Source organism: Geospiza fortis, unplaced genomic scaffold (assembly GCF_000277835.1).
Source record: "Geospiza fortis unplaced genomic scaffold, GeoFor_1.0 scaffold114, whole genome shotgun sequence".
Taxonomy (NCBI): domain Eukaryota; kingdom Metazoa; phylum Chordata; class Aves; order Passeriformes; family Thraupidae; genus Geospiza; species Geospiza fortis.
The window spans coordinates 2,320,189-2,343,292 of record NW_005054383.1 but is presented as its reverse complement, the minus strand read 5'-3'; the positions used below and the strand labels follow the sequence as shown (position 1 = coordinate 2,343,292).

Here is a 23,104-nt window from a genome sequence, read left to right as displayed (position 1 = left end):
CTCCAGAAGACTATTCTTAGATGCCACCACAGTGACCATAAATAAATACCATAAATATCATCACCACCCCAACCACGTGCTGAAATATGTTACTGACATTGTAAAATCAACTTAGTTAAAGTTAAAAAATATCTTCTTTCTGGCTGCTCATGCAAAATCAATTGCATTTCCTTGTGTGATGTGTCCTGTGAAGCAAAGGAGGCACATGAACACAGAGAGGTGAAGGGAAAGGTGCAGACACAGCCAGGGAAGAGAGAAGATTGAGGGGCAGCAGGAGAACCCTGTACAGGGGAGGCTCAGGAAGCCCTTGGGCTTGACTGCTGTCACAGCCAGGACCTCCAGAGCTAAAGCCATAACAAGGTGTGTTGGAATGGTTCCCTGGAGCTCCAGGAAAAGCAGGAGGGAGGTGGGTTGTGCTTCCCCTTCCTCCTCCCTCCCGGGGGAATGGGGATCCCCACCCTGCGGGCTGCCCCGGCCTGTGAGAGCCCCAGAGCCACGCGCTGGGAGCCAGGAGATGGAAGGAGTCCCAGTCTGGTCCCTTCTAGCCCTCACAGCAGTTGTTTTGGCAGCTTGCAGGTGCTCCCAGCACAGTGACAGCAGCTGAGGAAGGAATAGGAAATGGGGTGGTTTCCTTGGTGTGCTGCCAATGCTTTGCTGCAGACCATAATCACCAGAAGGGAAAGGGGATTGCAGCCACAGATCCCAGCAGGGGCACACCAGGGGACACAGGGACACTCCTGGAAGGCAGGGGCACAAGAATTTCTCACATAAAATGTCACCAAGTTCTTTTCTAAGAGAAGACATTGAGCAAGTCCTCCTAGACCTCTGCCAGGTTATCCAGCCTGCCCAGAGGGAACAGGGCTATGGAGCATGCTGCAGAGCTGGGGTGTAGCCATGGTATTTTCTGAAAAATCTTTTCCTTAGGATTTTTTTCTCCTGAGAAGCTAAGAGGCCTCAAGAACAAAATGTAACCAATGGTTATCTGCTGCTGTGGAATGCAACAGGTGGATCTGTGATTGGTCTCATGTGGTTGTTTCTAATTAATGGCCAATCACAGCTCAGCTGGCTCAGACTGTCTGAGACACAAGCCTTTGTTATCATTCTTTCTTTTTCTATTCTTAGCTAGCCTTCTGATGAAATCCTTTCTTCTATTCTTTTAGTATAGTTTTAATATAATACATATCATAAAATAATAAATCAAGCTGTCTAAAACATGGAGTCAGATCCTCCTCTCTTCCCTCACCCTCAGACCCCTGTGAACGCTGTCACACCAGGGCAAACCCCTCTGGTTTTGGGGTGAGGAGGACTAGCAAAGGGAAACCAAATCAACTGACAAACCAGCTCTTAGTGAAGAGCCTTCATTGTTTGGTGGGTTGGTTTTTCTTAACTTATGCTAAAGATTGTATTTGCTTAGAGTATCACCCAGAACAACCTGAGGCCTAAAGAAAAACTGAAAGTCATAGTTACCATCTTTTTTTTTCCCTGTTAAACAATCTTTCTCCCCTTCCTCACCACTCCAGCCACTTGTTACTTGAAAAGCAGAAACCAAGAACTCAGAGTTTTTGCCATGATCAGCTCAAACAAAAGATTTGGACTCCTAGGCACTGTCTGCTTTCCCTGCTGTTCTTCAAGATCATTTGAAAAATGCAGTGAAAATTTCTCTCTTTCAAAGAAGGTCAGCATGGACTTTCTCTTTAGCTTCTTGGCAAAGGCTCAAATCCCCAAGAAAATTCTTCCCTTCAGTCAGCTCAAGGTTTCTCTGTGCTCTGTTAATCTTAACAGGCAGGGATTAGAGTATGAAACTGTTTGTGTGGAGAAAATCCCTATTTATTAAATGTTGTTAGCTCCAACGTTACTGGGACTTCTGAAGGCAACAGGCTGTAGGGTTTCCCTGAGAACTTGGAGGCTTGTGTGGAGTTTCCTCTCATCAAGAGACAAGGAAGCTCCAGAGGCTGCTGGGAGCCTTGCAAGTCCAAGGATATGACTAAACATCATTAACATTCCCTAAAGACAAGGGACTTGAGTGCAGCATGGGCTGTGGGAAGGGAACAGACATGGGCAGAAGGAGCTTACGTCTCTTCTTCCCAAGAGAGCTGAGGCTGCAAGGAAGTCTTGGGAACCAAATGCCACAGCAACTTTGTGCATGTGGCTGTTCTCTGAGCTTTCAGTTAAACAGGCATCCCAGATTTACTGACAGCCATGACTGAGCTCCCATTTTTGGCTGAGCAAAAACTGAACCAAACCCAAGAAGGACGTGAGATTTGGGCTCCACTGGAATTCCTCTGGTGCAATTACAGAGCTCTTCCTCAACTCTGTATACAAATCTCCTCCAAGGAAGGTCAGATGATTTGCTGATTCACACACATGAAGCCAATGCAGGTACAGTAGGAAGCAATTTAAAGCAGGCAGTTGGCACCTAAGGACAATCAATCCCTCTTCAGTCGGTTCTTGGAGATCCCTGCACGTGGGCAGAGGCCACCTGGGGAAGAAGCATCTCCTGCCTACCATCTTGGCAGCCCAGGCAGATCTCCCACATGTTCTCTGTCTTAGAGATCTCCAGCTGGTTTGAGACAAGTCTCTGCTGACATCTCCCTCAGGGCTCAAGGGATCATGATTTTATTCTTTTCTTAGGCTGTTTCCTGGAACTGTGGCACAGAAGTGCTGTGTAACACACCCCTCCAGCCCAGTGAGGCAGGCCCTGCTTCTGAGCTTACAGCTTCAGCATGAGACAACATGTCAAGTACAGAGAGGGACAAACACAGATTAATGCAGTGGTTCAGCACTGGCAAGTTTTTCAATCAGCTTTACTGGTGAGAAGAGCTGTAGGACACACATGAAGAACAAGCTCACTATCTCAGAGCACGTCTATGAAGTGATTCTCCCCAAGGAGGGAAAACATTATATTTATTTGAATATATAACAACCAGGTAATGAGCACTGGTCCTCAGTCTGCATTTAGTTTAACATTCAGGGAGGAGTGAGAGGGAATAGGCAGAGCAGAGAGGCTGCAAAGGCCACAAACAGGATGACAAACACGCAGTGTCTGGCATGGCACAGGAATTAGGTGGCTTCAGTGAGAATATCGAAGCAACAGGCAAGGAAACAAGCATGGCAGCAGCACAAGGAATATGAAAGAGGCTGTTTCTGTAGGCCAGGAAAGGATGTAAACTGACTAAAAGCTGTGAATTTTGTGTGTGAACAGGAATGACCTCGTCTTAGAGGAGTGATGCAGGAGATGCTGGTGAGACACAGAACTTGTGGTGAGGTGACCCAGCCTGCTGGTGTGAGGATGGAGAGTGTGGGAGTGCTCCTTGGGCCTCACTCTTTGGGTACCATCAGCATAGTTTAAAGAGTCCTAATCTTAGGTCCTTCTCAGAATCAAGCTGAGCTCACAAAATTACTAAAATTTTGAAAATGGGGGCAGGGAGACTCAACTAAATTTCTGAACACAAAAAATCAGAATCAGAATCAGTTCTGCTGTTGAAGAGCTTAGATAAAGGAATAGTGGTGCAAAAATAAGAAAGCTGGGGAAAGCAGAAAAATAAGGGAAAAAGGGAAGTGAGAAATACTTCAATTACCTTTGTACTGTTTTTATGCTCATCCTGACAACCATTTTGGATAGCTCCTTCATCTATGCTGACATCGCAGTGGGGAGCAAGGGTGGTACTACATGAAGGGCAAGGCTGAAATGAGACAAAAGAATTTTAGCCAGGAATGTTCTGGTGTCCTTGCAGGATGATGCAATTCGTAATTCAGTCCACTTGTATACTTGCAGCACGGTTCAAAGATAAACAAAGCTACAGAATGGGAGGCAGGGAGCAAAATTTGACTGGAACAGAATGCACCATTTCAAAAATAAATCACAGATTTGCTGTTTGCTGAAGCTCAATCTAATCCAGGAAAGCTTCGCCAGTGTAAGATCACAGATTCACTGTAATCACTGTGCACAGGCAAAGGACTTCCCCAAGAGGAACCAAACACTCTTTAGTCGGAGAAGTGCAATTTCCCTGGGTGAAACCTGCCTGTGAAGGGATCTAAATGCCATTAGGAGAGAAGACAGCACAAAATGCAGCAAAATCCAGAAAAAACATGAAACACCACGATGCATTATGAACAGTCCAGGGAAATGAAAAGCAACAAATCTGAAATGAATAAAGGCAAATGCTTTTTCATACAGAGCCCTAAGACAGGGGAGAGCAGCTCAGGCTATTGGAGCCAAACACCCAGCAAATGTCACAGGGAACAAGGAAAGCAAAACCATCAGCATTTGTACCAGTTTCAGGTTGTGCATTTTGGAAGGAACTATAAATGCTGCATTTGAGCTTTTAAAACAAGCGAATTCCTTCAAGTTAAAATGCAATCTTCTTTAGGGGAATTGAGCCTGGAACTGTATCTTCCAAGTTCTTCACTCTCTTCTCCAGTGCAGGCAGTGTTGAGGCAGGATCCTGCTCAGAGGGTCCCTGTGCCCTCTTGGGTCTGGAGATGTTCAGGGTGACCAGGCTCACCAAAGTCTGCTACTAAACACCACAGCAAGTTTTCCAGCAAGAACTTGAGCCTTTTGTCACAAACTCAACATCCCATTTAATTTTCTCTGTTTGTTCTGGACATGTTCAAGCCTCTCTAGCCAAACCCACAACTTCTGCCTTCAGGTTCACTCCTCATTTCAGAGACCAGCATGTTAATTTTTTTCAGGACTAACTTTTCACCTAATGCTCCTTTTCCACCTCTGATGTCCCACCTGAAAACACCCAGCTTGTTTACTTTTGAGATGTTTCTCCCAGCCCACTCTCCCTGTGACATCTACCCACTCACCAATGCCTCTCAAAGGCTTTCATGTAGGACCTGGAGCCTCCTCAGCAGCCAGCAGATCGTCCTGTCTGCTGTTCCTCAGGGACACAGTCCAGGCTGGGCACTGAAATTACTCTGAGTTTCCTAACCTGGCATCAGATAAACAATTTACATCCAGTTCTGAACCTGTGCAGTCTGAACAAATACCAACACAGCTGAAGAAACTGTGGAGTTGGTTCTCAAATGGTTTTGTTTAAAAATAATCTCTGACTAACTATCACAAATGTCTTGGCCACTTGGTGGAAGGCATTGCTAGATGGACTGAAAAATAAATTGCCAGTGGGCTACCAAGCCTTACTAACTTAACCTCTGGGAGTTAGATTTAGATTTATCCATGGCAAAAGTCAGGTAATGGTGACAAAAAACAAATATCTCTAACAAAAAATGAAGAAACCACTCCCTGTTTGATCCTGCTAATAAATTAGCAAGACCACCTCCAACACTCAGCTCCTAGGGTGAAGCCAGAAGACAAAGGGCTTGGAAAAGCAGCCTGACCTTTGAGAAGAGGCAGAAGTTCCTCTGACTTTCCCCATGTGTTCAAGTCAACATCATTAACTTCCTTCTCTATGGCAGGCATTCACAGGCTCCGTGTGCTGTGACCTCAGTGCCATGAATAAAACATTAATGCACTTCCAGCAAACACTAAGACAAGCAAAGGACTTTCTGTTTTCATACCAAGCAATCATTAAAACATTTTTACAACAGCTTATGATTCCCTGTCAAGTGAGGCATGTCATAAAAGATGATAGGGAAGATAAACTGACACCAAAACCACTTAAGCAGGGTAGAGTGTTTTCATTCAAAAACCCACCTGCTATTATAGATTTACTCAGAGTTCTTACCCTCTGTGTTCACCATTTCAGTAATGTAAACACATCTTATTGACATTCAAACTGCAACAAGGTTTGCAGTTAAATGAACTGCAGATACACCAGAGGAGGAAATACAATTCCTTTCATGGATCAATTACTGTTGCATTCTCCCTCCTGACTTTCCTTTCCAGATCTTGTCCTCTAGAACATCCTTTTAAGCCCAAAATGTGAAAGTCATCCTTTGCATCCAATATAGCCACTTATTCCCTTTAAAATAAAAATATTTCAACTCGCCTGTAATTTTGCCTCTCCTACTTAAGTCTCTTTTGCAGAGCTGGAGTCATCTCCTCCTACACTGACACCATTTACAGCTTTGTATTTAAAACAGTCGGCATGTAAGTCATGATTCTTTTGCAAATGATTATCTCCAGACCCTACCAGCAAGCTGCAGGCTTTAAAAAAACCCTCACGAAAAACCCAAAAGCTGTAAAAAAGAAACCCACTCCTTTTCAAAAATTGTGCATGATCTCTGATCAAACTGCAGTCATACCTTGTGGGGGTTTTTTAACATATATTTAAAGCAAAAGAGAGGAAATTTAAATTCAATACAATGAAGAAATTTTTTACAATGGGAGTGGTGGAACACTGGCACAGGTTTGCCCAGCAAGGTGGTGGCTGCCCCATCCCTGGAAGTGCCCAAGGCCAGGCTGGAGGGGGCTTGGAGCAACCTGGGACAGTGGAAGGTGGCATGGGGGGGAACCAGATGGGCTTCAAGGTCCTTCCAACCCAAACCATCCCATGATTCTGTGATTCTCCCCAGCAGAGGGAAGGCTGGTGCACATCAAGAGCGTGCTGTGCAGTCAGGAATCCCTGGAGCTGGCTGTGCTGGGAGAGGCAGGGATGCTCCACATTCCTGTGCTGCCACTACAGCCACAGAACAGGTTGTAGGCAGTGCTCACACAGTCACAGGGAAACCCGGGCTCATGCAGAATTCCCTGCAGCACCAGAGCCGTGGGGCAAGGCAGGCTCAGGAATCACAGCTGAGGCCACTTAGGGAATCCCTGGCCAGAGCTGCAGTGCTGAGGGTGGTGAGTAAAACCAGGCACCTCCAGACACAAACTCTGCAGTAGCTGGAGCACAACAGGGCAGCCAAGGCAGCTGAATTTGGGCTGGCACTTGTCTGAGATGCTCTTCTGAGCAGCTTCTTTTAGTTCCTCTATCTCACTCATGCTGGTATTTTTGCACTCTACAGACTTTCACTCAGCAATAAAACATTTCAAGAGCCAGGAGGTGGACTGCAATGATCTTGGTGAATCCCTTCCACTCAGGATATTCTAAATTAACACCCAGCAATAGTCCCAAAGCAGAAAATCAGGGACTGAGTGTGGTGGGGCAGCAGTATGTTCCACATCACATCCCAGCTGCTCAGGAAGAGTGATGCAGCTGTACCTGCCCTTGTGCAAGGTAAATCACCCCACATTTCAGAAAACACAGAGCTGATCCCTAACCACAGACCTCATTTTGCACCCAAGAGCATTTTAACAAGTTTGTACACAACAATGTTACCAAGCCCCAGCTGCAGGTGGGTCACTCCCATTCTCCACTGCAGTTGCAGTCCTCAGTCACAGCCTCCTCTGCTGTCTGACATTCCCAAGGCATCCTCACTGTCTCTCAGAACAGCAGCCACAGCTTCACTGCTTGGCTTCATCCCTCCTCTCTCCCTTCTGCTCCACACTGGCAGCTCAGCAATCCTGCTCCACTTGGCACATTCTTCTTCCTTCACTGCTTGAAATGAAGGAGTTTCTGTCCCTGCCACACCTGGACCTCTGCAGGACCACAGCCTGGGCAGCACTCACAGGTTCATCTGTACAGCTCCCCCCAGCTCTAAGATGTATTTTCCTGCCTTATTTGCTTTTGCCTCCACTGAAAGGCAAGAAGGAGCTGGAAAGCTGGTGCCAGTAGGATGCCAAATATATTCTTTCTTACACAGGAAAAGGAATAGCAACATATCACCAGTAACTTGGATGCTGTCAAACCACACTCAGTGCACATTCTGGGGAGGGATAAAGATGGCTACAGCTCCCTTCTGTGGTTAAACAGCCCTGGCCTGCTCTCTAAGGAGCTCACTCCACTTTGGACCATCTCTCTGGGTCAGCCCTTCAGCTGATCTCGCCTGTAATCCAGTGTTTTTACTTCAAATCTTGAAACTGGGAGCAGAGGCAGGGTAAAGGTGCCCTACTCATGCTCTCCTAATCCAGAAAAAAATGAGAAGCCGTAAAAATGAAGTAGCATAAAATTATCCCCACATCAACTCTGTCAGCTGAGTCTCAAACCTGAGTTGAAGAGATCCAGTCAGGAGTGACCACACTGAAGTGTAAGGACAGGGACCTGCAGATGGCCACCCCTGGCTCTGACATTTGTGCCCACCTCAGGCAGCCCAGGAGAAGGAGTTCTTAGCACAAATGAAAAGAGAGAATAGACATCTGTTGTTTGGGAAATCTGTTCGGAGATGGAAGATGGAGAGTAACAGCAAAGCTCTGAAGCAATACACATTGTTTCACAGATTTCCTTGTCAAGAGATCTTGTGAGAGGTGTGAACATAACAAAGTGTCATCATTCCTCCAAGCTGAATCCATACAAATCATTGCCCTCAGCTCCAGATATAGGTTTCTAGAGCAAGCAGATAAACCAATCTCCCAACCTACCAGAGCATTTTCTCCCATTACAAAAACAATCCAATTATCTTTTGCAGGGATGTCTGTTGAATACTCGTGGAAAGGTTCACAGGTACATGACCTTCACAACAGAGGAACAGCAAAAGCAGCAAAAGCAGAAAATCCCAGAAGTTGCAGCAGCTGCATAAATCATATTCTTTCCCCCCCATAAAATGCAGACCATTGAAAAAGCATCACTGACCTCTCAGTCCAGAAATACAAATGGAAATATTTATTTGAAACCACCTTTGAGAAGTGCTCACCTTATTTTAGGGATTGTTTGCCAAGTGGGGAGCGAGCCATTCGACTTGGTACATTTTTCCTCCCTCAAACTCTGTTTTGTCACTCTATGTACACACAGCCATACATATGTAAATATGTAAAGCAGTGCATAAACAAGCCCATAAGGTTTCCCCAGCCCTGCTATGAGATCTGTGCTGCTGGGCTCTGAGAGGACAGCTCACCTTGGGCTTTTCCACCTGTTTGGTTGCCTTGGAGGGGTCGCTGGAGCTGTCGGCTGCCGACGTTCCCGGAGTCCTGGCTCCATCTGCAGACTCCAAGCCAGGAAGCAAAGCTTGAGAACAGCTGCACTGGGGCTCCTTCACCTTCTGACCTGAGATCAGATAGGTCTTTAAACCTACAGCAAATAGAAATGACCAGTCAGAACTACAGAAAGGCAGAGAGAACACTCCTTTGGGCTTCTCGGACACGGTGACTACCAAAGCACTGCCAAGACTCGGGAATACAGCACACAAAAAAGACAGTGGCTGGAAAAACAACCAGGAATTCAAATATGATCCCTGCAAAGTGGTGGCACAAAGGGTTCCCCAAATCTGCTGTTCCAGACACAAGAGGTGACTCCGACACACGGCAACATGTATTCTCTTTATTCCATTTTCACTCATGTACTTCTGAAAAACACAGCTAAGACCTTATGTATTTGCTTCTAAGTCATAATTTGAGCTTTCATTTTAACTCTTTACTTCTGGAAAGGATCTGCAGCCTGGTTTTCACTGATATCTGTATTAATATTCTACTTCTGAAAAAGCAGCATGTACTTCTTCACTTGCCAGAGAGATGTCGTGAACATTACTTAGTGCTGGTAGCACATTGAGAAAGGAAATGGCATTTAAGTGCTAGAAATTCTGATGGGTTTTCATAGTTAGTGCAGATTTCACATTTTTAAAGAACAAAATCAATCTCCCTCTCTCGCACGTACACCCACACACGCCCTCTGCAACTGGTGTATGAATTGAAGCATAATTGGAAAGCAGATCCAATATTAAAGGCCAGGCTGGTAAATAGCAGGTTGTATCAAGCTGAGCTGTACCAAAAACCCGTTCAAAAAATGAAAGATGGGAATTTCATTTAACATAGCACTTCTTTTACATCCTTGAACTTTGTGCTGTGGTGTTCTGGGCTATTTCTAGACACAAAGGCTGAGAAGGAGCTCTTAATCACAGCTTTCTGAATTCACAGGAGTTCATTTGATTGCCACTGGATGGGCAATGTCCTGCTCAGCACAGAGGGGCACCAATGTCCCCCAAAAGGAGTGTGCAAAGGGCAAAGTGTCCTTTTTCTGTGGTGCCAGAGCCCACATTCCCAGGGGATGGTGCCCCAAACCCTCCCTGCCCCAGGGTCCTGGGATGGCTGCTGGGTCCCATCTGGGCCAGCTCTGCATCCCCTCCCTAACCCTGAGATTTGGCTCCCAGAGCAGCCAGACAGGGCTGTCACAGCCATCGACCCATTCAATTGGCTCCACCCACAGGGTGAGTGCTGGAAATAAATGTGTCAAGTCGCAGCCTGAGGAAGAGGACAGGTTCCTGCTCCCTGTGATAAGGTCACTCTCTCATAACCTCCTTCACAGACAGAAAATCATATTCCATAAACCTTGCTTTAGGTCTGTAATACGCAACACAGACTGAACCAAAACCTTTCCAATAAAAATAACTCGGGCACACTGAGAGCAATTTTGCAGTTTCTCTGTTTATTCCACTTGTGCTCCAGCTCCTGAACATGACAAGCAGCACAGGAAGCCACATCCCTACCCACCATGTCCCCCTCAGGCTCCAAAGCTGCTGGGAAAGCTCTGCTGCTCTCACCCAGAGCTCCAAAGCCAGGCACACTTGCTGGCATCTCGACATCTTACACCATAGCCAATCTTTATTTTTATATCATTTATAGCAGTGCTCAGATTTTATTTGGCTGTGCTGCTTAATAAAATCCTGACTGCTGCTGGCTTCCAGATGTCAGGCTCTCTCCTTCAGACTTCTGCTGATGGGGGCTGTTGTTTAGGAATTCACCACAATCAGCTCACAATTATATGTTTACTGTGGTAAAGGCTGGAGCATTAACTGACTACTCCTATTTTTAAAAGCTACCTCAAAGCAACAGGAGCAATTTTCCTACTCCTATTATTCCTCCAATTTTTTTCCTACACAAACATCTTTTCTTTGTTTATTGTACTTTTGAAAAGGCACTTTTCACGTCTTACTGCGCCGTGCAGGAAAATTATTTTGTCAATCTTGTTACATGCAGTAAAATTATCTCCAGTTTGAGCTCCACACCAAAGAAAAGGAGGAAGAGGAGGAAAGGCTACAACACACCAGACACTGCAAATGGATTTGGGAAAGCAGAATCCAGCCTTGCCCCAGCCTGAAACATCAGCTCCTTGACCCCACTGCCCACCTTGTCCTCTCCATCCCTGGCAACCCCACCAGCCCACAGGACATCAGCAGCAGCCACCCTGTCCTCCAGGCTTTAAAGGTGGCTAAAATGCCTGGTTGTTGGCACCAAGGGCTCTAAAAATCTCTTTACTCCCTCCTTGTGCTCCCCAGCCCCACCACACCCCTGCACAAGGAGTGTTACTCAAATGGGGTAATTTGAATTGGGACAGAAAGAGAAAAACCAATATCCTGCATGTGTTTTGTATGGAGCCAACAGGAGAGCCAGGAGGAGAAAAAAGTTATTTTTGTAAAGTTTTGGAAAATGAAGAGGTGTAAAAACCTTTCATCTTTACAAAACTTTGCTAACACGGCCTAGCTAATACTTGTTTGTTATTAAATCCCTATGATGGGGAAACTCCATTTGCTTCAGTGTTCCTGGGAACTCTGTGACACTTCACAAAGCACATCCCAGGCTGAGTCTGAAATATTTTGGTAGAAAAAAGGGTCATTAGTTGAGTAGAACTGTACTGGTGTAAGTAAAATGCATCATTTGAGAACAGTGTTCTTCCTCCTTTGACATTTCCAGGGAATTGGTACAACCAACACTGTCATTTTCCACACAAGCAGTGTAGGGAGTGAAAAACATCCACACCAGCACGTTTAAATCAATTAAGTAACATGACAATAAGGAATGAATAAATAGAGGAGCTGCTATTTTATGTGAAAATGCAATTTTTGGTCTGTGTTGCTGCGCAACCAAGTAACTCAAGACATGGCAATGCAGAAAATGATATGAGGTGCTTGGAGTGCTATTTATAAAGGCCAAGATCAATCTTGTACTCACTTCCTTCCCCGAAATTTATCCAAAATAAATGCTGAAGCACAACCTCAAAGTGCCTGATAGCAAATCTGTCCTCTGGCAAGCTTTAACCTGCAATTCTGCCTTTTCCAGAGGTGGTTCTTGGAAGCAAAGGCAGGGAACAGGCTACAGCAACCCCAACAAACCAACTTAACACAGTAACATTTTCTGCCCTGGGGAAAAAACTGAGCTCTCTCGTGTTTCTCTGAGGAACACAAACCATTCCTTTCACTGCTCTTCAAGGTCTGAGATCCTGTAAGCATTATAAAGAATAACAGCTCCTGCACACTGAGCCAAAACACTCATTGCTTGAAGTCATCTACTTTGAATATTGACATGGCAGTGTTTGCAAAGTGTATTTTTGACAAAATAATAACAGATGAGATCTTCATAGAAGGACTGTGGGTTTCTTAGTCCTACTACTGTGGAATTTTAGAAGCATTAGTGAGTCTCTGTACTTGGCTCCTTCCTTCAGATTGCCTTGCTTTGATCCCTGGCATTTCTCTGAGCTTATAAAAACAGCAAACCCAGCCCAACCACTAAAAACCACTCCTAATAACAACAAAAAATCATATGCATGTGCTCACACACAAATTCTTTTCCGTCTGCACAAAAATAAACAGGAGTTATTATAAATAAGGCTGTGTATAAACATCCCAGGCTTCCCCCAGGTTGTGGTGGCGTGAGAAAAGCCAGTGGCTGTGAGCAGAGGGGATTCAGGAGCACAGGGAGAGGCTGCAGCTCCCTCCTGCCCTGAGCAGAGGGAATTCAGGAGCACAGGGAGAGGCTGCAGCTCCCTCCTGCCCTGAGCAGAGGGAATTCAGGAGCACAGGGAGAGGCTGCAGCTCCCTCCTGCCATGAGCACAGGGGATTCAGGAGCACAGGAAGAAGCTGCAGCCCTGGAGTGAATCCCCATCCCCAGCAGGGCCTGCAGAGGAAAAGCACCCCAGGTATTTTATGGGAAGTTACTTGCAGGAAGGAGCAGGAAAAGGGAGAGGAAAGATGTTCTGATCCTTCAAGTCCTTCATGCAGTCATTTATTCCTTCCTTTCAGCTCATTTATCCTCACAACTTCAGGTCAGAAGCTGCTGTTATCCAACCTAATCTGATTTTTACATTAGGAGAGGACATCCCTCCATGCATCTGTTTAGGACAGGATGTCTGTCCCTACAGGAAATGAGGGATTAACACAAATACTGATAAGAAATTCCTGGACAAAATATTCAAGTTTCAATTTTTGATGCTTCACCTGTTTGGAACTGAAACTTTTTACCCCTCTGTTGATAGCACACAGGAAAATTTCTTACTCTAGCAAACATTTTTACACTTCTCATGTCTCTGTGTAAGGAAATTCAAATTCTTTTGAAACCCTTCTCAGCACTGATTTGAAGAGACACCAACAAACAATGGCAACATTTCAGTCACAGCCTTATGGATTCATTTAATCAAAATATAATCTCACTTTTCTCATACACCCCTGTTCCTCCCTCCATGGATCACTTCACCTTTTTAGTTGCAGTATGGGCAGTTTAACAGGTGAGCATCCTTTTCTCATTAAATGTTTGCCAGTCCACAGCCCTCTGTGCTTGGAGGCAGCAATATTCCTTCTACTAGTGTAACAAAATCCAAATGGTATTGATTACAACCCCTTTGACCAAATAGTTTTATATTAATGCTGCTCTTTCACTGCTTAACTTCCCAACATTTCCCTTGCAGTCTTCATGCTTTAACCATTTAATCACATCTCAGGTCTGAGCTCCTTTCTGAACTGATGGATAACTCATTTCTGGGTTGTGCTTCTCTGCAATCCATCAGCTTTTTGCCTTCTCTTTTTACAAAGACAATAAAACGTTTTCTCCATGCCTTTTAAAGACATCTTTGCACCTTATCAAGAACCTGGGAGTGAAAACACTGATATTCAGGCACTGCCACTCTAGGGAAAGGAAACACAGACCATTGGTGAGGTTTCCTCACACAATAAAAGGTGCTGCTACACAATTTCATCAGACTGACTTGCTCTGTAAAATCAATTATTAACTGTGATTTCTGGAATGTAACATGACTGGCAAATAGTAACTAAAAAAAATCCCACCAATGTATTTACTTCTAACTGCAGGGTTTTTTGGGCATCTCACTTTTCTGTGCTGGTTGGTTTGGTTTTTTCCCTTATCAAAGCTCAAATGATTTTTCAGGCACTAACCTACTGTCCATGCAAGAAATAATCCAGCACAAACCACCAGTCCAGGAGCTTTAGCATCCTTTGGGTCCAAGCTGCTGCTGAATCTAAAGATGATTTCCAGCAGCAAACATTCTCCCTCATTCTCAAAGTTCAACAGTTGCCAAATCTGTATTTATGGGGACTGTCTTCTCAGTTTATTAGAGCCAGGGAGTTCACACAAACTTCTTCCTTCCTCCCTGCACAACACTTTCATCATCTACTGAACTGGGAACTGGGATTTTACACCACAACAAAAAAATCTGTTGTTTTGTCACTACTCAAGGTTTAGTTTGGGAATTAGGGAAATTTTTGCAGAGAATGGGCAGTCAGGCATTGGAAGGACCAGCAGTGGCCAGGGCTGCAGAGCCACCAGGAGCCCTTGTCCTGCCCTGCCCTTCCCCTTGTCCTCCTCATGCTCACAGCAACCTGGGCCCTGCCACCAAAGCCAGCAGATTCCTTCCCACATGTTGGATTAAGCTCTTTTTTGACTTAGAGATGGGGTAACTGAGAGGAGTTTTAAAAATTTTTATTCTATTTTTAGTCTCAGGGGAAGGGTGAGACAACACAGATGTTATCATTCATGCTATTACAATTAGAAGCTAATTATTTCTTAATTACTATGTATATATAGAGTAATTATTTATTTTTATATATTTATTACATATATGTAATTATTTTATTATATATTTCATAGTTCTATTTCTCTAAAGCATTCAGTTTTTTCATAAGGCTATTTTTTGAAAAATGTTTCTAGTTCTATTTCTCTCTCAACAATGTGTGTCTTATTCTATAGCATTTCTCAGTCAACATTTATCTCAAAAGTTTACACACAAATGCATACTATGTGAGCCTTCTGTCAAGATTTAAAAATTTTCTACAAATTTATTTCCCCCCACACACAATTAATGAAGAATTTTATGTTAATTCTTATAACCCCATGTTTGGGGTTATTATGAATTTATTATTATAAATAATAATATTATAATTTATTATTATTATATTATTAGGAATGTTAATTCTTATAACCCCAGCTTACCATTTTCTACTCCTCCTGCACAACAGGGTGTGTGTAACATCACACACAGCAGTTCACTGAACACTTCAAGATCAAATACACCCTAAAGACCCCACATCATCACATCCATTCTTGAAAAACGGTCAGGGAAGCACCATAAAGGTAAACACAATGCATCTGACTGCTCTGATGAAAGCTGTGCAGAATGACATGAAAAAAAAAAAATTAATGAGTTTTTTTTTTTCTGTTTTAAAGCCCTAAAAATATCCCTAAGAGATTTCCAGCTTTTTATCTGCAGATGTTTCAGTGATAAAGCTGGAAGCCAGGATCACACCTGGCTTTTATACAGCAGGCTTTGTGTCACTCACACTGCAGGACTGCACAAAAGGACATTGGATGATTCTATAAAAAATTGAATTTATTTCCCCCAACCTGCAAAGCAATGAAGCAAGTCCCACCCTCTAACCCAGAGAAAGCACTTCCAGCTCAGTGCAAACAAAAGCATGTAACCCAAACCACTGAGATTCCAAACAAGCCTACCTGGAAAAGCACTTTGAATGTATGGAGCAACATTTCCTGTGGCTAAAATGAGAAAGAGAATTTCTGAGCCAACTTGCTATCTTAGGTCTCTGGAAAGCAGAAACAATGATAATAAGAAACAGAACTTTACAGACTGGAGACACAAAAGAAACTCTAAAAAGCCAAAGCCCCAAACCTATCCCCATAATCCCCAAGGAAGAGCTGCAAAGAGCCAGAGAAACCAGAGGCATCTTCTGCATTATGGTAAACTGCTGTTTTCCTTGTGCCTCCTTTGTTTAGCAAAATACTTATTTTTGATCTTTTGATCCTCTAACAGACAACAGTGGGTTTGGAAAATGCTGATCAACAACACATGTGTAATTTTGGTATTCAACATCTGCCAGTTGTAAGTGGGGAACCTTGGACCCAAACCCGCAATTTACATTTATAGCTAAGCTGCAGAAAGGAAGTTGCAGGCTGGTAATCCATCCTTGTTCAGACTCTTTTATCTTCTTCTCACCTGGGTGAGATAAAATAACCCAGCCAAAGGAAAAACACAGCAGAAAAAGGCCTGGGCAAACCCAGCACAGACGTGCAGCTCAAACACATTGGTCCAGCTGCCACTGCTGGCTCAGAAATATATATATATATATTTATTTTTTTATATAGATATATTTTTTTAACTCTCCTGGCAGATGAAAGAGGCTGAAGAGAGACTGATCCCTACACTGGGCTTTATGACTGCCCTTATTTACCTTCAGCTCTGCTGGTGCCCAAGTGCCTCTGACCACGGCCTGAGAGTGAACAGCAGATGAGCCCATTCTCTGCACTGACTCTGGGTTTTTAACTCATTTTTTCACCTCACTACAGCTCACAGCTTGTCACCTTAATAGCAGAGAAAAGTAGGTTTAAGGAAAGGTAAGCCTGGGATTTTGCAGTCTTGCCAGGGGCAAGGGAAGCTTGAAGTCCAGCAAATTTACTAACATGCTGCAGAGAAGAGATTCTGTCCTAAGGGTCCCTCACAAAACCTAGGAGATATATCATGTTCCTACATTTAAAGCTAAAAAGAGGCCCTAATTCCAGCTCTAGGATGCTGGGGATTAACTGGTAAAAATACTGTCTGGCTTTTACTGACACTGCTCAGCCATCCTGTAAACTCTCCTGCAGTCTGGGTCACGAAAACAAATTCCATGATGCAATCCCACGCCTGAAAAGGCATCTGCTATTATTTTATTGACATTATTTTTCACATTTATTGACAATCCCTTTGCTCTCTGTGTTAATTTTATCACCTGGAAAGGAATAAGCATGCTAAGAGAACCAGAAATGTCTGAACAATGCAGGTGGCCAAAGCACAAGTCACCCAAGCACATGAGGGCACGGCACTTGTAGGGGGCTCCAAACACTTCAAAAATTATTACATTCCTCCCACAGAATACCTTTTCTGGAAACAGAAATAATAATGAATTAGAAACTGAACCTAATAAAGATACAGCCCATTTAGAATTCGTCATTCCACTGCTGGAGTGGGAATGAGGTGCCAGAGCAGAGGTGGAAGAGCAGAAGGAGCAGCAGGCATGGAAAGGAGCAGCAGGGATGGAGACCAAGAGCCTCAGCCCCAGTGCAGCCACTGTCCAGCCCCTGCTGCACCCACTGCCAACTGGGAGCTGTGGGATGCAGAGCTCCATCCTGTGGATGAGGTAAAGCAGGTGTAAATCCACTTCAGACACACAAAATGCCAGTTTTGGCAGCTCGGGACTCTGTGCTTCAAGGACAATTATAAGGTCACAGCACTGTGAAATCTTTTGAAGACATTACAGAGAATCTTTTTCTTCCAGCTTCTTGTTCAGGATGCAAATGTGGGTTTGGAGTTTTTTCTCCCCCCTCATCATTGCCAGGAAGGTACCTCAGAGCCCAACACCAGACAGCAGAGGCCATAACCAACCCCAGCAGGTCCAAAATGTCAAACACAGGGCACAGATCAGCCCCTGGGGCTCTTCTGTAACACAAATCCATTACACACATCCCTGTCCATACCTGAAAATCCTGCTGCAGGGCAGCAGCATGGAAGGCAGCAGGATGAAGAGGAAACCTTTGGGAATAGTTTTCTGTATGGCCTCTGCCATCCAAGCTTTTGGGCAGGATCTGTCCACGTTTCCCTGGTGAATTTGCACACATAGGATGTTCTGACATTCCACATCACCCAAAGAGTGCAGCAATCCTTTGGGATATGTAGAATATACTTCCAAAACTTCCTTTTATTATAAACAAAAAAGCATTTCCAACTTAAAACTACTCGTGGGAGGGAAACAAGCAATCTGAACACAGCACAGGAGATATCTCCAAGGCAAGGACTTCAAACAATTTATTTAAACAGCAGCATTATAAACCAGAGATCTATGAACAGATAAGGATTTCTCAACAAAAATTCCACTGCTCTAGACAGGACAATTATACAAAGCCACAAACATCCAGCAAGACATCATATATATTACATTTTCTTCCCACACAGTAGCTGGCATACCTCAGGAACTATGGATGGCTGCACCAGCCTCTGCTACACACAGGCAGAACTAAAAAGAAGTCAAAAAGAGGCTCTAGGTGCAAATTTTTTTAGCTCCAGGCTCTCAAGAATGGAAAATCATTCATTTTAAACTAAAAAGGCGAGGCCACAGTGAAAGCAGTTAGAAGCTTATTAGAAATCCCACCCAGGAATATTCCACTTGGGACCAGAGGATGCCACCTATCTTTTTGATTGGTATTTTAGAATTAATGAATACCAAACGTGCAGGATGGAAGAGAGGACTCCAATAAAAAACAATAGTCTGATGCAACTGGAGCCTGCCCGGCCCATGGTAACCGAGTGAGCTATTGTGGCTCTCTGGACTAACACTTTTTAATAGAATCCAGATTCAATTTAAACAAGACTTTAGAAGCCTGATTTGTTCTACTGCTGCAATCTCTTTGTGTTGACAGGGCTACGATCAGGCAAATTCTTTCCCTGTTGCATAATGCAGGTAGCTGGATGCTTAATCAGCATTTTATAGGGAGCAGGGCAATCCCACAGGCTGGCAGTGCCCTCGTGCTCCAGGGCTTCAGAGGGAAGTAAAACCCAAATCAGCTAAAATCCATGTGCAAAGCTGGTGGGCTCTGCATGGGGAACACAAGCACCTTCCACGTTGTCACCCTGAAAAACAATTTATTAGCTTGATTAGCCTTAAGGCATACTCAAGAGAACATAAAAGATTTGCCCTTAAGGGATCAAATTAAAAGAAGTAAATCTGCATATCTTAGATAATTCCTGCATTAAAAACATAGGGGTTTTTTAAAAGTTGTATATGTCTGTGTATCAGTGCTCCAAGCAAAGAAAAAGGTCACCTGGGGTCCCCAGCACAGGAAGGACATGGACCTGTGGGGAGTGAGTCCCGAGGAGGTCACCAAGGTGAGCAGAGTGATGGAGCAGCTCTGCTTTGAGGAAAGCCTGGGGGAATTGGGATTGTTCTGCCTGGAGAAAAGAACCTTTGGGGTGACCTAACTGTGGCCTTCCAGGACCTGAAGGGAACCTGCCAGGAAGATGAGAGAGACTTTGGGCAAGGACCTGGAGTGACAGGAAAGGAGGAATGGCTTCCCATTGTCACAGAAGGACAGGGTTAGATGGGTTATTGAGAAGAAATTGTTCCCTGTGAGGGGGGGGAGGCCATGTCTATGGCTGCCCCTGGACCCCTGGAAGTGTCCAAGGCCAGGCTGGACATGGATTGGAGCAGCCTGGGACAGTGGAAAGTGTCCCTGCCCATGGCATATTCGGAGAACAAGATGAGCTTTAAGGTCCCTTCCAACCCAAACCATTCCACAATTCTACGATCATTTCCCCACCTGCCATCAGAGCCCACCAGCACTGTTTGAAGAGTAAATGTTTATACCTAATGCTTGTTCAACACATTTTATTATTAGATCAGTTAATAATGGTATTTCTTCCCCCATCCAAGATCTTTGGTCAGAACGGACAAGTTACACAGTGAGCAAGCACAGTTTTGACAGAACCTGCAAGAAATGTTGCTCATCACATGGGCTGGAGTCGAGCACACATATTCCAACACTTGGGAAGCCAGCAATCCCCCCACCAAGGATCACTGGCTGAGGGAATCATGTGAGCACCAGGGTATTTATTCAAATTGGCTGCAAGAAGCCAGACAAACAGAAATAATGTTGCAGTAGTGAATTCAGTCATTTCACAACTCCCCCAGCGCCGAGCCTTGTGCAATCCAAACACGCAGTTGTAATTCCAGGTAAGTTGTTATTCATAACTTACACACCACTTGTTTACATGTGGTTGACAGTTTTAAATGGTTACTAATTCAGTACTGAAAAATAAAGCTAATGCAAATAAAACTGCTGCAGGAGGCACTTCAGAATAACAATATCTCACGGTGGTATAAACACTGGTGAGGTGGTGAAGAAGAAACTCCCAAGAGCTGCCACCACCTAAGTATGTATCACTATACAGCTGTATTTTAACTGGCAAGCTTCAGCCACTGAGTATTTGCAAAGTTTTCAGCTCAAAATAAGAATAATTTCAGAGCCACTGCTCTTTTCAGAACAGCTACATGAGTGTTGTGTCTCCCCTAAGCAGAGGATCAGCTTTTCAGTTTATTCCCCTCCTTAGGTAAAATTGTAAACAAATAGTCATTCCCCAAAATAAAAACAATTTGAAAGTCCAAAAACAAGGTTAAAAAGGAAATATTGCCAGAAGTGTGTTTATTTCCACAGTCAAAACGTTTCTGAAATTCCTTCCATTTCCTCAGTGTACAACACTGAGGCAACCTCCAGTCCTGACAGGCCACATTTGAATTGTCCCCTCCTCTTCGCACGCCAGGGTGGATCCACGGCATGGATCTCTTCCACCCAGGTGACACTAAACCCATCCTGGAGATGGACCAAGTGTTGCTACACATGGAGCAGGCCCTCAAGGCCATGGGGCTGCAGTGGTGGCTGCCCGCAGGACAGCCCTGTCACCCGGTGAAAAGGACACCGTGCTCTTGGCTTGGCAGCGTGATGGGAAAGCCATGGCCAGCTCTTCACTGGCAGAGTCTTGTCCAACAGCTGACCCAACCTCCAGTGAAGGTTTCCACCTTGTGCTCCTCAGGCTGTGGCCTCTAAGCGTGCCAAAGCACCCAAACTCTGAGGAGTCAGGAAAACACCACCAACTCTAACCAAGAATCAGGAATTGTGGAATGGTTTGGGTTGGAAGGCACCTTAAACCCCTTCTAGTTCCAATCCCCCCCTGCCATGAGCAGGGACTTCTTCACTAGACCAGTTCCAACCTGGCCTTGATCTTCTAGGACATCTTCTACTGTTCTCTCCCACTGGATCACTGTCCAGTGGAGTTCACTGCATCTCTTATTTCTGAAAAACAACATGATGGGCAAAAAGGGTGATGACACTCCCCACCCCCAAAACTGCAAGGACAGAAAACAAATTCTCTGTCACACAAGCAGCTGTTGAGGCTTTCAGCCCATCCCTCAAAGCTCCCAGCACAGAGGAGCCAAACACCTGGGTGAGGAGTCATCAGAGCTCTCAGAGGTATCTTGTGCCCAGCCTTAAACCATGTGTGGTGACCACAGGTGAACCTGTGCTCCTGTGTACTCACTGCAAATGCTGGATCACTGCAGCAGCACGTACTTCACCAAGTAACACAACATGATGGATTATAACATGATTCACGCCCATAAAGTACATAACAGAGGCAATGAATTCTTTCATGTATCCACAGGAACACCCAAAGAAACAGATATGGAGATTTGTCACTGGCTACCCAACAGATTCGCTTGATCACCATTACGTCATGTCAGTAAATCTATCCAGTGGGAAGGACATTAAGTAACGTGCAGTTAAAGAAACATTCTCTAAATGCACATCCATTGAAACATTCTATTTGTTCTTTTGAAATGAGTCCATCCCTATACTCCCAGCAGCAAATCTTTGCCCAGTGCTGATACTCAAACCTATTTTTAAGAGTGAAGGAGATACCAGCACCACCAGACAAACAAGTAGAAGTCCTTCAAGTGACATAAAATCAGACATGGGTAAAATCAGCACTTCTGTTTCTCCAAGGTTTGAATATTCTATAAATCATCTGTTATTATTCTCTGCACTTGGACCAGTCCTGGAAGCCTAGTTCATACCAGAGCAAGCCCCCAACCACCAGCTCCTCCATCAGCTCATGGCCCACATTTGATTTTTTCATCCTTTGCAAAAACATTCTCAGACTTTGTGCTAATAACTAGCTGATTACATTTCAAACCCTCGGGCTAAAAGTTATTACTGGGGAGTGCAGGAATGTGTCTGGAATGCAAAAACAACAGGGGTGAAAAATCAGTGGGCTTTAAGCTGGTATAAATAGATAGTTCCCTGTGGAAACTCATCTCCTCTCAAAAACCAAACACCCAAAGACAGTGCCCTGCTATCTCCTCCAGTTAATCTCACTGGAGAACTGACTCAGCCATCTCCCAGCCCTTAGGAAGAGGCATGTCCAATCTCCACAAATATAACATCAATAATGTTTCTGTTGTGCTTGCATGCCAGACAGAGAAGCACCCTGCGTAATCTGTTGATAAACTCACGTAAGAGACGGCAGTTTCGTGATATGCCAAATACTTCACATCTTGGAAAGAAACGAGGAAAAAGTTATTCTTAGGGAAGCTTTCTCTATGGTTGACTGATGGCAGGTTTATTGACAGAAAGTTTCTGGTATGCAAACTTACTGTGGTCCAAGCAAATTCCTGCATCAGCCTCCACCTGGAAGTTCAAGCTGAGTATTAAACCATGAGATCGTCACAGAGGTCTGGTCTCTCTTTGCAGTCTCTGCAAAGGGGGTTTCAGCACTCAGCAATAGAGCAGCCCTGCAAGGGCTATAAACAGGATTTATGGGATCCATGGAAATTAGGGATCCATCCCTCCAGTTTGATTTTTGGGGCTTTGTGCTGCCCCTGTGTAACTTACATCCCTTTTCATTTGCTGTGGAGTTACTCTCAATCACTGAGGTATAGAAGACGCTGGGGAAAGTAAAGATTACGGGTCTCCAGAAGAAGACTGTTGTAAAAAGAACCTATTTATTTGCAGCCTTTAGGCAAAAAAAAAAACTTTAAAAAACAACCTGAAGAATTAAGATCAAATGAAAACACAGAAACAAAGAAAATATCCCCTTTCCCATCACACTCCAAAAAAAAAAGCTCTTGGCTGTGCTTAGAAAAACTGAAAGAAATCCAACAAAGACTAAATATTTCCCTAACCTCTGTATTTGCCTCTCTGATGCTGCTGCCATTTGCTGCCACAACTCTGTTAGAATTGGAAGAGACAACTTCATAGCCCAATTCCTTTGTACTTCCACAGAATCACTTGCCTAATGAAGTCTTTCATGGCTTATTTGAAGATCTAAGCATTCAAAAACAAAATTC

The 23,104-nt window shown here is 44.3% G+C and overlaps 1 protein-coding gene across 1 annotated transcript in view; it reads right to left on the bottom strand.

Moving 5' to 3' along the window:
* The window catches only part of ADCY9 (adenylate cyclase 9), a gene marked incomplete at its 5' end in the record, with an annotated part of 83,064 nt that overhangs the window by 29,214 nt on the left and 30,746 nt on the right, over positions 1-23,104 (bottom strand). Inside the window, 2 exons of the mRNA XM_005425270.2 lie at positions 3,579-3,683; positions 8,839-9,011. Coding sequence (XP_005425327.1) covers positions 3,579-3,683; positions 8,839-9,011 — 278 coding nt within the window. The remainder of the gene's footprint in view (positions 1-3,578; positions 3,684-8,838; positions 9,012-23,104) is intronic.